Consider the following 15914-nt stretch of genomic DNA (forward strand, 5'->3'; position numbering starts at 1 on the left):
TTGTTTTTATTTTCGTGTTCACTAGTTTCAATATAGCATATTCTTCCATCCTCACTCATGATTTCTATTTGATTTTGACTTGAAATTATATAATTATTTGTTGTTAAACAATTTGCATGACAGTATTTCGAAAACTGTATGCGTGGTTAGTCTCCGCCAATGGCAGAGCTTAACCTTGATTGGTCAACTAACGGCCAATCACATGGCGTCATTCACACATATTCATTCTGCTGTTCGATATTAAGCTTCTAGTTTACTAGAGATTGATAATGGTATAACAACAAAAACTAGTTTCTCAAATTGTTGTTATAAATGACTGATTTTGATGATTCCCAAGTCGTTTTAATTTAGTCTGTTCTAGAAGTAGTTTTCAATCAATCTGTTAATTATTTAGTCGGTGTATTTGTTTCAGTTGAGTGTCCTGCAGGCGCGTAGTCGAACCTCGGGCAACAGAGGCTCTCTCGGTCGCTACTCCAACCAAAAAACCTCCAAAGCGGCTGTCGTCGTCTATGATGCCTCTCAACTGTTCCTCGTTCAGCGTGAACTCGCTGAAAAATATGTGTAAGTTATGAATAATTAAACATACAACACTATAATGTGACAAAAGTATGATGATTCAAGGATCTATTCACGTTTAAATTGTGATTGAACGAATAGTCTTTTTTAAAATGACTTGATAATATTAATAATAATATTTGATAATTTTCACACGTTACAATTTTAAAATGACTTGATAATATTAATAATATATAATATTCACACGTTACAATTTTATATCACATGCGATAGAGTAACATCCGCAATGTGCGCTAGCTGGGAACTATAGTGAGGTCCACGTTATAATGGCAGTATTTGATAAAATTGGTGTTGCTATCCTTGTCTATCATTCGACAAAGCAGATAGCGCTATTCTTTTCTAGCTCCGCAACGTTGCCAGATCGTTTTTCAACAATGTAGAAGTATAATTATTAATTGTCAGAATATTCAATCTCAACCCTAAATATTTATTATTAAATCATTGAAATTTTTTACGAATAAAATATAATTGAACATTTGCATGAACAGTTGATTTATCTCATCAGATATACATGTATCAGCTATCCTCTATAGAAGACAGTCAAGGATGAGAATTGGCAACTCTGTCCTGCTATATTTATCCTTTGCCATTATAACGTGGAACTCACTATAGGCCTAGTGTGCAACAGTCTATGTCGTTAAAACTTGACGTACTGAAACTTTCTCAACTTTCCATTTCTTTGAGTACCTGAAGGACTGGTCAAAATAGGTACTTGATGAACTGTTGTAGTCCCTTTCTTATTCAGTATAAGGAGAAAATAGAGTTGAGAAATTTTATTCATTCTTATAATGCGAGATCCAGTCTGACTCTCAATGTAACCAGAAGCAGACTGCATAAAACTGACCAAAGTCCTTCAAATGTTGCAATCAAATTTATGAATAGGCTTCTTATTGAGGTAAGGCAACTTAATCACAGGATGTTCAAACATATTTTAGAAACGTTTCTCTTGAGTAATCCATTCTACTGCTCAGTTAATATAGTAAATTTAATAGTTAATAGTAAAGAACTTTATTTCGAAGCGAACAGTGTAAATTTAAAGTATTGTGCTCACTATAGCCTTAGTGTCCGGTTTCCCAATGTTTCCCATTATTAGGGAACTTTGGACTATATACGCCGATGTGGAACTACCCTTGGGTCTCCACACCATTGAAAGCCATACGCTAATAATAATAGTAAATTTCAATACTTGGAATTTATGGATTGCTTTTCCGTTGATAGGATTAATATACGTATATTATATTGTGAATGCTGTGTCTTTGTATCAACTGAGTGTTATATTAAAACACAATATAAGAACATAAAGTAGCCTTTATTTAAAATATTTCAAAAGAATAGCTAGTTACGGCCTTTGGCCATTTTTGGCTGAGTGTAACTAGCTTTTAACTGAGTGTTGTTTTCAATGTATTGTTTTGTTGTTGTATTATACTTACTGAATGGCATATTTGTCAAACTGTGGCATCCTGTGTTTTGGACTAATAAAGTTTATTCCATTCTATTGTATAAAGTGAACATTGCTATTAGTAATTTGAGTGAGATGTAAGTTGAGGTTGAGGTGTTGCGTTGTTGCAGTATGGATTGGCGTGACGTGGCAGGCACGTGCCGGCGTAACGCGGCGGTGGCAGCGTCGGTGGCCGGTCGCAAGGACCTCGTGCAGACTTGGCTACTGGCCGCTTCGGTCGCCCACCAGCCCACTCTCAACCTCACCCACACCCACCACGACCCGGATGACTTCCCCTGGCACCATCATCCCTTCGCCAAGCAGATGATTCAGTCGCTGTAAGTCCCGGCTGGATCATTCGCTCATTATCATAGATAAAATATAACAATATATCAAATGGTATAGGTCGTTCAAGTTCCAAATTTATCTGTAGAGATATGACAGTCCCCCCTTCTTTCTGTAGAGATATGACAATATTATTATTATTTTGTTGGGGTGAGACTGTAAGAACGTCACAGTATGAGAGCCTACCAGCGTCACATAGCTTCACGAAAAACAACTACTGGGACTATCGGTTTCAGTTGACATTGAAAATTTGAACATAAAACCCCCATTCCGTGAGATATCTCCTTATGCTATATTTTCTTCGAGCTCATATTGTGTACTATTCAAAGCAGTGGAAAGTCAATAAATTGTTGAATTTATTTAATACTAGCTTACCCGGCGAACTTCGTACCGCCAAAAGTCAATGTATCTCATGTCACATTTGACTTTATCTGGTGAATCATGAAATTTATCTGACAATCAATATTTTCATTCACATCTCAATACGGACTTCCTATGTGCTCAGTCATGCAGCATTTATTATTCCAAAACATATTCTTGTCAATCAATTGGTAGTACATAATATCTATCAGTAAAGTGTTGAATTAAAAAAAAAAGAGATCAATAAAGGGAAAAAAAGAAAAAATCAGTGTTTCAAAGATGAATTTAATGTTTTCATAGTTGTTGATTGTCAATAGATGGCCCAGGAAATATGCGATGTACGATGAATTACACAAAATTCCATAATATGGAATAATATTATTATTCCCATCTTCCATTTTAGGATGAATATAAGCTAAGCTAAGATGAAGTAAAAAAATGTAAATTAGCCTTTCGTTCTTCAGTAATTAATGAATGCAATATGAACAACTCTCTTTCATGAGGTGAATAATTTTTTTCCAACATTTTCCAGTTTCTCAATGATAGGGGAGTGATAATAATTATCATTTGTATAGGTCTTCTAAGGAATGATTATCCACAGCTGGTACCAATCAAATACATCAACTTCAACTCCAAACTACCGTTTTAATACCAGTACTCAATTTATCACAGGGTGACAGGGTTTATTATATAGCTGGTGATTATTTTGAATCATGATCATTTTTCCGTTCTTCGGTAGCCGCCCGGCCGGAAATTTCGAAAACATAGGTCTGTAAAATGGATTAATAAATAATTATTAGCCCCCCTATTGAAATTTCTGGTCAGAAACCATCCCCCAATATTCACACAATATATTCCCAAAGTTTAATGCCGTTCTGTCAAGTAGTTTTCGAGTCTATAAGGAACAAACAAACACACTTACAGACATGCCCACATCACCTTAATAGCCAAGCTTTGCGTGATTAATGGAAGAAACGATGATGATGTTAACTACCATGATCCATATTTTTTAGGGGCATCTGATTGTAAGGCAGAAAGAGATTGAGTAGAAATCAGCTGAAATTGAGTTATTAATTGCTTGCAATTAATAATCTGACTGACAGCTGATTTGTAATGATCAATTGTTACATATTTTTTGTCTTATGCACTTCGAATGTTATCCTGTTACATCCTTGAAAAAAAATTAATGAAGTCAATTTCATTGGGCAACGAATTCGATCGGTATTATGGTGCAAAAAATATGTGTTGATATTTCAAGCTGTTTGATGGAAGCAATTGAGAGTTAGCGTCGAACATACATACTAAATAACCCACAAACGGACAAAGATTCTAGCCTCTAATCAAAAGTAGGAACTCGCTAGGCTCATTAAATTGATATGTTTTCCTTTTTTCTGAAAATTATGCCCACATCTCCTTATTAGCTAAGCTTTTGGGTGGGTAATGGAAGTATGAATAATGACGTCAGTACAATATTGATGCACATTTTTATGGGTGGCTGATTGTAAGGCAGAAAGAGATGGAATTGAAATTAGGTAGTTTTTATTTGAATAACCCATATTTTGCTCTTTTAGTGCTGATATCAGTCTGTTTTGACTCTGATAATTATGAATAGTTGCCATATAATTTTCTTATATAATGGGAAAATCGAAAGTTCTCTATTGTATGTTTCAGGATTTCACACTACGCCCAACTGTCAGATATCCAAACGGCTGCAATGCTCTGTTGTGCGTTTGGCTCAAAAAACGAATCTCATGAAGCTTTAAAAATGAAGAATCTCAGTAAATCTGTGCATGCAACCGTAAGTATCTCTTGCTTTCCACTTCATTCGTTCATAGATGTTCTGCAAATGAATTTGATACAATTATCAGTGAGATTTGATTGTTGAGACCCTTAATAATTATGAAAAAAGAGATATCAATATTTCTGCATAAATTTATGTATTGGAGTAAAATATTATTTATTTGAGAAAGTTACAAAATCTATTTTACTCTTATGAGAAGACACACTGTGAAATCTAAAAAGGTTTTTTTTTAATATTCTCATGGTCATTGTAGCATGGTTTTAGGAGTGGACAACGAATAGTAATTACATACATAATTTGTAGGAGTACAGTTGAACAGAAGGGAATTTCAATTTGGTAACTCGATGCTCTGTTCAGTGACATTCTGGAGCTGGATTGTATTACTCCGGTTGATGGGCATTATTTGTGAACCAATTAGAGTCTTATTCATTTCTCTTATAAGTTATCAGGCAACCAAAGCGTATTGGCTAAGAACAACAAGAACTTCATTTCGATCATTTATGTATTCATAAGATGATTTGGGCTGAATAATTTTTTTAAAATAATTTTTCAAAAATGAATTCTCATATGAAAAAGATTTGCTCATCAATTAATGATTCTCCCACATGGTCAAATTTCATAGATTGATTGTCTTCACGTCCATTCTGAGTTGAGTCTTGGGAATTGTGAGAAAATATTTGAACCCACTTATTCTTCAATCGAGTTTTACGGCTAATTGGAAGTATAAACACAAGGATTAAGCTAACACTTTGTATATTGTTCAGCTATAGGCCTACCTATAATGCATTTAAGTTTTGTATAATTGCATTAAAATACTTGAAGCTGAAAACTGCACAACCAAGCAAACGATCGTCACTAAAATCCTTGAAAAATAAAGTAAACTTGTCTATGGTCTATGACCTCCCTTGAAAGTATAAAAAACTCTTTGAGTAAATATTCAATAAAATGTTACTGTTTGAATAAATTTTAAGGGCCGGTTTCCGAGCTCGGGATTTAGCTAAGTTCTAGACTTTAAACAGCTGGATTTAGAAAATTGGCTTTCCGAAACGGGGCGAAGTCTTACTCCACGTAAATCAAATTTCGGAAAAGTAGAAAGTTGAACACAAAATAAAATAAAGAGAAAAGCTTCAGCTATTTTGAATTATTTAGGAATGTTTCATTTCGTCAAAAAAAACGTTTTCAATCATAGAAATGAGAATGTAAAGATTATCATAAAAAACTATGATTACGCCCCGTTTCGTAAAGCCAACATTCTGACTCCAGCTGTTTAAAGTCCAGAACTTAGCTAAATCCCGAGCTCGGAAACCGGCCCTAATTCTACATGAATAACGCCAAGATTGAAATGAATGTCGAATAGAGCCTTATTGGTGCTTTCTGTTATGGTTGTAGCGGTTGAATTGTGGAAAGCTATGGCTGAAGGTAACGTACTGGCTGATGTGTAACTTATCATCCACCCTCTAGCTGACAGTCAACTACTAAAGCATGTTGTCCGTCCCTAGCACACGTCATGTCCATTCACTAACATTTCGCTATTCTATCTCACTTACAACTCAAATTCTTTTTCATTTATATTTTTTTCCAAGTTTTCATATCATTCGTGAATGTAACGTTTGAACAAGCAAGACGAGTTTTGAATTCTCAACCAAAAACTGATTCGATCTTCATCTAGTGAGTGCTGGATAGTATGCATGTTTTAAAAGACGAACATTTTGTCTTTGAATAATCCGAAGTATTTTTTGTGCATTTCCACTCTCAAAATATTACAGTATTGTTTTAAAATATGAACATTTTTTTTCTAAATAATCCAAAGTATTTTTTTGTGCATTTCCACTCTCAAACTATTACAGTATTGTTTTTGACTCAAGAAGTGCTATGAAAATTTATATTAGCCTGATTATTCATTAGCATTTGGCATTTTATTTTACTTTTTAAGCTCTATTCTTTTAATGAGCTCGTTGGAAGAAAAGTAATACTATGCTATCTTTTTATTTTGTCAGGAAGGTAATTGGTGTTCTAAGTAGAAACGTTTTCATTTTTCATAAAATTTCATAAAGTAAGACTGAACAGTCTAAACTGTCATCATTGGTTGAATGATAATCATTTATGTGATTTATAGGGAATCGTGACAGTTGGAAGTGAATCTCACTATAGGAAATTTTATGGTCGATTTGAAACTGTATTGTTGGGTATTTTCAAGCTTGATGCTAATTTTCATCTAGTCTACGAATGGATGAATACTATTACTTTCGATGTAGATGAAAAGTCATCTACTGGAAATAGTTTGAGATATAAGACAAAACTTTCGAAAAATTACACACATTATTAAATACTCCTTTATTTTTGACGAATCGAAAAAGCAATATTGTAACTGTAGCGACACATAGTAAAAATGTAAAACTAGTAATTTGGCGTATTCATTTATTGAAGGAGTCTAGACGATCAGCAACCTGTTGCATACGTTTATGACTCACACAAATTACAAAGATCCATTGACTAATTTTGAAAATGACAACCATTCAATCAGCTCTTTAGTTTGTGAATAGCTTAATATTATTACTGTATTGAAATAAACAATCACAAATATGTTGTCAAATTCTACACTGTTGTTTTATTTAGTACACGACCAAGGTTTCGTGACCACGTTGATCAAGTTGACCGTCAACTTGAAAATGTGACAGGTGTGGTCACGAAACCTTGGTCGTGTACTAAATAAAACAACAGTGTAGAATTTGACAACATATTTGTGTTTTTATTCAATTATGGAACGGTTCTACAATATTGACAATGACTCAGTGAGTCGAATTTTTATTGAAATAAACCTTTCCATTGCTTGGAAGGAGCAATAGTTATATTTCCTCAACATAATCAAGGACATTGTTTCCAATGTACGATATTTTCAACAATACATTCAAAGAAAATATCTGAAAGCCTATTTGCTCCTTTTTTAAAAAGTTTTTAGCTTTGTAAACTGATGACTTTTTCATCAGCCAACAAAATTCCCACTACCACTTTGTACTCTTTTTCTAAAATATATTTTCACCATTCATTAACTTGCCGGAGATTAAATAATTGGAAACTCCGTTCATATTTTACGAAACAAGAATTTTGTAGTAGTTAATGCATCCCTGAATATTGTCAAAATATTTCTGATAATTGTCAATAATGATTCGTATTGGTGTCATTCCTAACATTGTGTGTTTTTTTTAATTTGAGAAGCCAGGTGGCTCGCCTTATCACACCATTCATGAAGTGGACATGTCGTTGGAGAGCTGGAATTTCACCGTCCTCAAGCAGAATCGCTCAAATTCCTGGTCTGAATCGCTCGATGACTTCAGGATATCTTCCACGATTGTTGAACATTTACCGATTGACTCAGAAAACGATCGCTGTATAAAGTGAGTATGTTTTTTGAAGATATAGGAATATCAAACCCTGAAGGAACTCCAGTTAATATTTTCATAACGATCAGAGATCATTTCCACGTCCTTGAAATCATTAGTACTCTTAACAAATTGATGGTCATTTGGCATGACAATGATAGTTATTATTTAATGAAAAAGACTAAGAAATTGTCAAAAAAGTGTCTTTTTCATTCAATATAAATAATTACCACAATATCAACTTCTCAACTACACAAAAAGATGATCTTTATGATTATATTAGACAATTTTGATTATATTTTGGCATGTGTTTAGGTAACTGTTTTTTGAAAATGAATGCGAAATATGTTATTTGCAATATTGTCTAGATACTTAGAAACTACTTATGTCAAGTGAAAAAATCTGATTTTGTTGCTTTATTTTACTTTTTGATGAATGATGCTGCTCTGCTATTTCCGATCAAGGCTCTATTATTACGTATTACATTCAGAAGGTTGGACTAAATTATGTTAAATGCTGGATAGTTATCATTTTCATATGCTTACAGACTATTTACTGAATTACTTCATTAATTGGTATTGATCAAACCGTTATCAATTACTTGAGTATTGCAATCAGTTTTAGAATTCATTAATCTTATTATTGTAATTTATTCGAATTCAAATTTAAATAAGAGCTTATAGATGATCAATCGTGGAAGATAAATGTAATTCATATAGCCAAGCTGCGGCTAAAGTTAGACGGCTTGTTGCTTTCATTTCTACTCAATCTACTCTCATTCATCCATCTATCAAGTCACAAACATAACAAAACTGAAATGAATAAACTAGCTTACTTAAAACCATTACTTGATGATAATTCTCTATCATAAAATGACTTGCATTGATTTATTGCCACATCTTGTCTACCCAGACCTATATGTTATTCTTTTAATAATCCCCTTTATTAGTCAGATATTACTGGATTAATTATTAATCTACCACTATTTAGTAAACTAGTAATACTACTTAGTAAAAGGGCCCTCACTCAAGTGCAGTCATCTATACATCAGACATTATCAAAAGAAAGTGGGCGACTGTTAATTGAGTTTCATGTTTTCCATGAATCTTCTTCCTCAAAACATTTTGTATATTTTACAGAGTGGATGATGGCATGAACTGTTTGTATGATAAGTACAAGAGAGCGTATGCAGATATTCTCCATCGATGGAATTTTCTAGATGCTCGTGCACAGGTAAGTTTAACAAAAATGAAAACATATTTGTTGCTCGTTTTACCAATCATAGCAATAAAAGATTTTATTCCTTTTGGTATACAACATATAACATTGGAAACTGTCATTTACAATGCACAGAATAAGTGAAAAAGTCCAAGTGGAAATTTAAGTGTCCATCAAGGTTAAATTTTGTTAAGCAATAAGATGGATCCTCAGTCAGCCGTATTAGTGACCGTGACTCAGTGAAAATAATATTCTTCCATGAACGGGACATTCCCATTTATGGTGGGCTGACGCAGTGCCATTAGCGACACCCTACCAAAAACTGACGATATTAATATCACTATAAATCACTGCCGTATTTTTCAGCTCCAACTGGTTGTAGGTTTTGTTTGTGAATCTCTGTTTCACTTTAGTTGTTTTTTTTTTGTTTACTCTATTTGTAGTGCTTAAACCTTATAGAGCTATAAAACTTGAAGTACATCCTGTAAAACTTGAAAATCTTCTTCGTAAGTAATCTGTACAGTTTGTCATGACTTTCTCTATGCTAAATACACTAGACAGAAAGTTGAAGACAATGTTTGAATAAAATGGAGATGATTTAGAAACAAGTGGTAAGTAGAATTATAATGCATGTAAATTTGAGTCATTCCAGCCTGGGCAAAAACAAAAATGTTGAATGCATTGCTTGGTACTTTTGAATTTATGAGAAAGTGTTAATTAATTATTAACGAATATTTTTAATTTGCGGTTATATTTTTAAGTAGAGGATTGGCTGGGTAGGACACGAACTTTGCTTATTAAGAGTTAGACAATCATTTCACATCATAATTGCATAAACATGAATTACATTCATTCATTAACCAGATAATTCATTGAACGTGCGATAATTCATCATCCACTTGATGGCGGGAACATTGAAGATGAACAATGTACAATATTCTCACGCTCAGTTTTTCTGAGAGATGTCTCCAACTTCTGGGGCTGATTCTGTAAACAAACTTTTTGAACTAAGAGTCAACTTTTTTTACTAAGAGTCACTTACACTTGTGATTATTCTTCAACATAATTGCCTTGGCGATTGAGGTATTTGTCATACCAGTGGACCAGCCTAACAAAATCCTCTTCATAAAATGCTGCCGCCAAATGAGTTCAAGAGGGATATGACGTTGTATTGGAGCTCCTCGATAGATTGAGAGCTTTGCCCTTATTGTCATGTCTTGACTTTGGGAAAATATATATGGTGATGATAGTAAGGAGATAACGATAATGGGTAGAAGACAATGTGTACGTTCTGTCTACAGTAAATTGTTCCAGTTCCAATCGTAAATTGCTCCATCACGTGACTAGTCAAAATGTTCCCATGGAACGCTATTTCAAAATCGTTGGTTCAAGCTTTTGGTTAAAGCGACCAAATTGTGTCGTTCACTAGCTGCGTGATTGAAGAAGGCTGTTTTACAAACTTACCGTCTAGAAAAGTGTGCATTTCTTTCATTCCATTACTCTCAAATTTTCTAAAAAGAAAAATTCATTTAACGAATGGTTATCAAACATAATTTTGTTGATTATGTATTCTATGGCTATGCTATGGTAAACAAGCTATCAGCGCATGCACAGCCGCAGAGAAGCAAGCAGACTACAAGATTCAATCGACCAATGAGAGCTCGGATAGTTGGAACTGTACCTCGTTGGAACAATTTACTACGCTTCGACTGTGGGACAGGAACTTGAAACTGGAACTGGTTTCTGGTACAGAATCTGTCAAAATTCTTCCCATGGGACGCGGAACTTTTTACCTGGTAAATTGTGAATTGGACAATTTATCACATTCTATGTACACAGAACGGGCCCATTATCTTTCATGCCGTGTTCCCCCTCTCACCGTTTCACATCCTCATAGTATTGGAGGAGAAGACGCTCTTCTACTCCTAGAGCCTAGTTGCTGTTCATTAGTTGCTGTGTGGACTTCGTTCCATGCAGCCCCGTTCAAGTATTCGCGCAAAAGTGTATATCGAGTAAGTACCATTTCATCACACAGCTCTAATTTCTCATTTTGTTTGGTTTCCATTTAGAACTCGGTCCTCCCATTGTGTCAAGTTTACCCCCTCTTCCAATATAAGTTACCAGTGGCCAAGTCAGATTTGTGTAGTGGGTGATTGAAATTATCCCATTTGATTAGCTGGATAAGCCGTTTGGCCGCACCAGTACTATGAGGCCAAGCTCTCATGGATCACGTCGATTCCGGAAGTCATTTCAACTGACTTATTAAATTGTCCGACACCAAAATAATTACTCATATTTCCTGCGTAAAATTGAATCATTCTCTGATAGATCTATGCTGAACCATTGCATTTTTCCTGCAAAAACGTGTAACGCTACGCAACTAGCACTTGGCGGTAGACTCAGGTGAGGCGGCCATGTTTCTGCCTCTATAACTCGACAACAATTTACGATCTGGCTGCACCGACTACAGGACGTTTGGGGGGATAATAAGCAGAATTCAGCTCTGTGGAAATCGCCCCTCTACGTTTTTCTGTATCTTAAGATAATATGTGATCGGTTACAGTGATGATCACATATCATAAATACATAATGTATTCTTTTGACAGGTTATGAAATACATATCAGGAAGTGCAGAAACACATAGCGGAATCGAGTTCAAAGCAGACTGTCAGCATTGTCGACTGCCCGTCCAGGATGCCAGCTGCTCGTCGTGCAAGAAGCCCAGTATGCAGTGCGTTATCTGCCATGTGGCTGTAAGAGGTAAACTATCCTCAAATTATGGCTCACGCTCAAAAGTCTCAAAGAGTTTTAATGGTGATTGAATGCTACAAGAACCAATTAGAGAAGCGTTCTTTTCAAAAGAGCCTTCATTGATTGCTTCTCGTGGCTTTTAATCCCTGTTAATATATAACAGAATCGTGTGCATTTTCGCCTTGGTTTTTGGAGAGGCGAGCCAGATAATATCAGCTATTATTCCGCTTAATCCCAGTTAAATTTCATTTCGCAACAGCTCATTTTTCAACAGTTAGTCACTTCATGAAATGGTTATTATCAGTCTGATATGTAATATAGTGTATTCTTATACCTAAAAATGTATTATTTGAGAAGCCTTAGTCGAGCTGTGGTGACATGGATAGTTTTGTTGGATTAAGATAGATGCCGTTTGTTTTCGCTTCAGAAATCAAGTTGATTTACCCCTTATTTAACAATTTTGCTGTTCAAAAAACTTACTTAATAAGGTTAGTTCTACGAGCTGCAAATAAGTGAGTTAGTTCTACGTACAGTTAGTTCTACGAGCTGGTCTCGTACTTGAGCTGCAAATAATCTATTTGAAACAGTCATTTATGAAATACAATGTTTACACGGGTGACATTTTATTCATTAAGATCTCAGTTAATCAAGAAACAGCTCGGTTAGGCGATTTCAGTTCGTCGAATTCCTGTTGTTTCAGAAAGTCCAGTGGGTACAGTGTCATATATTTAATGTATGTATGTCAATGGTTCAAAAACCCCTAAAGGGCTCAGGCCTACTAGCTGGTTGCCAGTTTCATAGTTTCATATTCACTCCACTATGCCGGCAATGCCGGCCCGCGCCCACGAAGCAGGCGAAGTGCTGTACAGTAAAAGATACGGGCACCTCACCCGCCCCGCGGGCACGAGCTGCCAATGTATTCAATATTATATGAAATTAATAACTACCAGCACATTGCCATTTAAAATCAAGAACCCATTAAAAACTGCAACCCCTCACCTAACCTTTACCTAACGTCTTCCTAACCCATTACTAGAGTACAACGATGATGTGCACCCTTAGTGCAACACTAATCCCAACCTAGAATGCAACGGTGTAGCTGACTATTGACGAAAACTTGATACCGTTGAATTTGACGAACTAAATGGTTCAACTTCTCATTTGTTTCGTTATCTCAAAAATGGTAGAAAATGAATAGGTGCTTGATGGATGAACTTTACAAACTGATTCACTCTCATTTACACTATCAATGAAGTAAGAGGAAGTGGTTGCAACTATTAAAGTGATTTTTACTATGATTCAAACAGGTTTGTATAATAATAATAGTTGACCTCCACATCACCCCTTACAGCCAACCCGTTCCACCACATGGTGCCAAGTGACTAGTGAGTATATGTTTAGGCAATTTGCGTGCAATAGAACGGCACAAGTCGCCTTTATAGCAACTCATAAAAATGTTTTTTAGAACTCCTAAATGTTGGATAGGTTCCTGGAATGATCTTATTCTCATCTTAAAAATTCTCGGCACTCGAAAAAAATCTATTTGATTTGACAGTTTATTACCAATTGCAACGCATCTTTCTAACGGAGCAGTGCAGCTTCTTAAGGTGCTTACACAGATATACGCGCCGCGAACATGAGCAATTCACTTTTAATCAGCTGACTATATCTGTATTTCTACAGAAACGGTAAGATACAGATATAAAAAGCTTGGCAACAGCTGATTAAAAGTGAATTGCTCATGTTCGCGGCGCGTAAATCTGTACGCACCTTAAGAACTGCATGAAATTGGTGGTACTGTCTCAAGTTCCGCGCCGGTACAACGACACCAACTCCTCGGTCTCCGAATACTGAAGATTATTGAAGAGAAAATAAATGAATTTGATTTGATTGGTTGCAGGTGCGACGAACTTCTGCGTGGTGTGCGGACATGGGGGCCACGCGACGCACATGGACGCCTGGTTCCGACACGAGGTCGTCTGTCCGTCCGGCTGCGGCTGTCACTGTCTTGCCGAAACGGCCGCCGTGCTCGAGCCCTGAGCCCTGAGCCCCACATCTCTCCTAATCTCACAAATCTAGTCAGCCACTCCAAATCTTTTTACTTACTTATCACTATCAACTCTCTTATAAGCAATACTATTTTTCTACGCGAATAGCCCTAGTGTCAAGAAAACTACTACTTAAGGTAATTTATTAATTTTCATTTATTTATTCATGGTTGATGCCACGTTGTTGAATCGTTCTTATATGTGTAGACAAGCAATGGAAATGCTATCTCGCTTGTTATTTCAATTTCTCAGTGAATAGAAACATTTACTCTGCCTTGAAGATCTGATCCCCATTAACTTGATGATTACTATCACAAATCATAAATAACGCAGCTTATTATGATTGGGAGAGAACAACAAGCATAGCCAAAAACTTATCTCATGAACTTTCAAAGGTTTTCAATGACTTTAACACGGATTTTTAACATATGAACCATGTTAAAGCTGTGTTATTTTCAAGAATTTAAGTACAATTTTACGCTCAAAAATGTAGAGACTAAAGAATATATCACTTTCCTATCATATTGGTAGGCCAATATCATGGATCTTTTACAAATTAATTTATTCTACCAATAATTTTTCCTGCCTCACTGTATTGTATCCTTGATATGGTAGTTGATTTCTAAGATCTTGAAAATTGAAATAACAAGTCTTCCAAGGGAGATTGTATTTGATAATCTATGTTGAACATTCATGAAGTTTACTGTGTTGTTGAGCACTCAGCTAAACACTTCAAACAATTTATATTGTTAATCACTTCTCTTTACAGGTTATGAATTTAAATAAGTTTTGAAAACTTCTATAATATCGTTCAGTATCATCAATAATAAATTTTCCTTGACAAATATTTCTCTTCTATTAAAGAAAAGAATTAGCTAATTGTCTGGTTGAAACAATCATATATAATGAATTTGAAGTGGGGAATTCGAATTGATTTGTTCTCAGTTGAAACTTGTTTTCAAGCAACACAAGTATCATATTCCCATGATACTATCCATAGAACTTGTGCATAATAATAAAATATTGTTTTTATGTTTTATTAGCACACAATATTACTTAAAAAAATACAGTAAACTCTACAAACAACCATATAAAACATATTAAGAACAACATTTACTCACATACTGTCACATACTACGACTTGAAATGCTTAGAGAGACCAGATCACTTTTATTGGATATGCGGCTTATTAATTGCTCAAACGTGATTTAGACAAAAATATTTAATAGAAATATTATGCGTCGGCAAACAAGTTGGCACCAGAAATTGGTTTAGTTAAGTCTCAAGGGACGACTTCTTTTTTTAATAAATTCAACTGCCTAACTTGAAAACTGGTGGCCGTTGTACATCACAGTCAGTCAGGAAAAGTAGTAGGATTTTAATCTTTGAAATCCGAGCAACACCAAAATTTTAGTCCATTTTGCCATCATGTAGAAGCTTGATTCTCTTTTCCATAGTGAGATGGCAATGGAGTGCCCTATAAAAATACATCCCTTATCAGGATTTTGATCGAAAATTGTTTCGAGGCTCCCTGATAGATAATTAATCAAGTCCTCACGTTGATTATGTTTACCTAATTCACATGGATAGAATCCCTGCTTGATGAATTCAATACTAATATTGTATATTATGCTGCCATTAAGAAGAAGTGGTGAAGCCACTCCATCCACTGCCAGCAATATAGCTCCGTTGGTGAGATGATCCCTTGATTTATTATAGTGAGAATCCCCCTCACCAATCAGTTTATCAATCTGTTGAGTAGATGAGGGGAATTTCTCATTGAGATGATGCTGCATATAAGTGCAAGCTGCACACACATTGCATACCACGACTACTTATACTAAACCTGTCATCATTTTGCGAAATGCTCCCACTCTTAGCACACTGTACTGCACTTCCTGCATCTTGTGGTGCTTGAAATGCCAGCCTTTTGAAATTCACAATCTTGCTCTTTTACTCTTCTCCTTTTTTGTTCAATCCAACGCTTCTCATTCTCA

The 15914-nt window shown here is 35.3% G+C and overlaps 1 protein-coding gene across 1 annotated transcript in view; it reads left to right on the forward strand.

The window, feature by feature from the left end:
• Nucleotides 1–15177, forward strand: part of LOC111051483 (GATOR complex protein WDR59) — a 45371-nt gene extending 30194 nt beyond the window's left edge. The window contains 7 exon segments of the mRNA XM_039423025.1: nucleotides 413–561; nucleotides 2146–2352; nucleotides 4391–4517; nucleotides 7734–7915; nucleotides 9040–9133; nucleotides 11725–11878; nucleotides 13770–15177. Of these exon segments, the coding sequence (XP_039278959.1) occupies nucleotides 413–561; nucleotides 2146–2352; nucleotides 4391–4517; nucleotides 7734–7915; nucleotides 9040–9133; nucleotides 11725–11878; nucleotides 13770–13909 (1053 nt within the window). The 3' untranslated portion in view covers nucleotides 13910–15177.
• The last annotated feature ends 737 nt before the right edge of the window (nucleotides 15178–15914 follow it).

The sequence above is a fragment of the Nilaparvata lugens genome, chromosome 3 (genome assembly GCF_014356525.2).
Source record: "Nilaparvata lugens isolate BPH chromosome 3, ASM1435652v1, whole genome shotgun sequence".
Taxonomy (NCBI): Eukaryota; Metazoa; Arthropoda; class Insecta; order Hemiptera; family Delphacidae; genus Nilaparvata; species Nilaparvata lugens.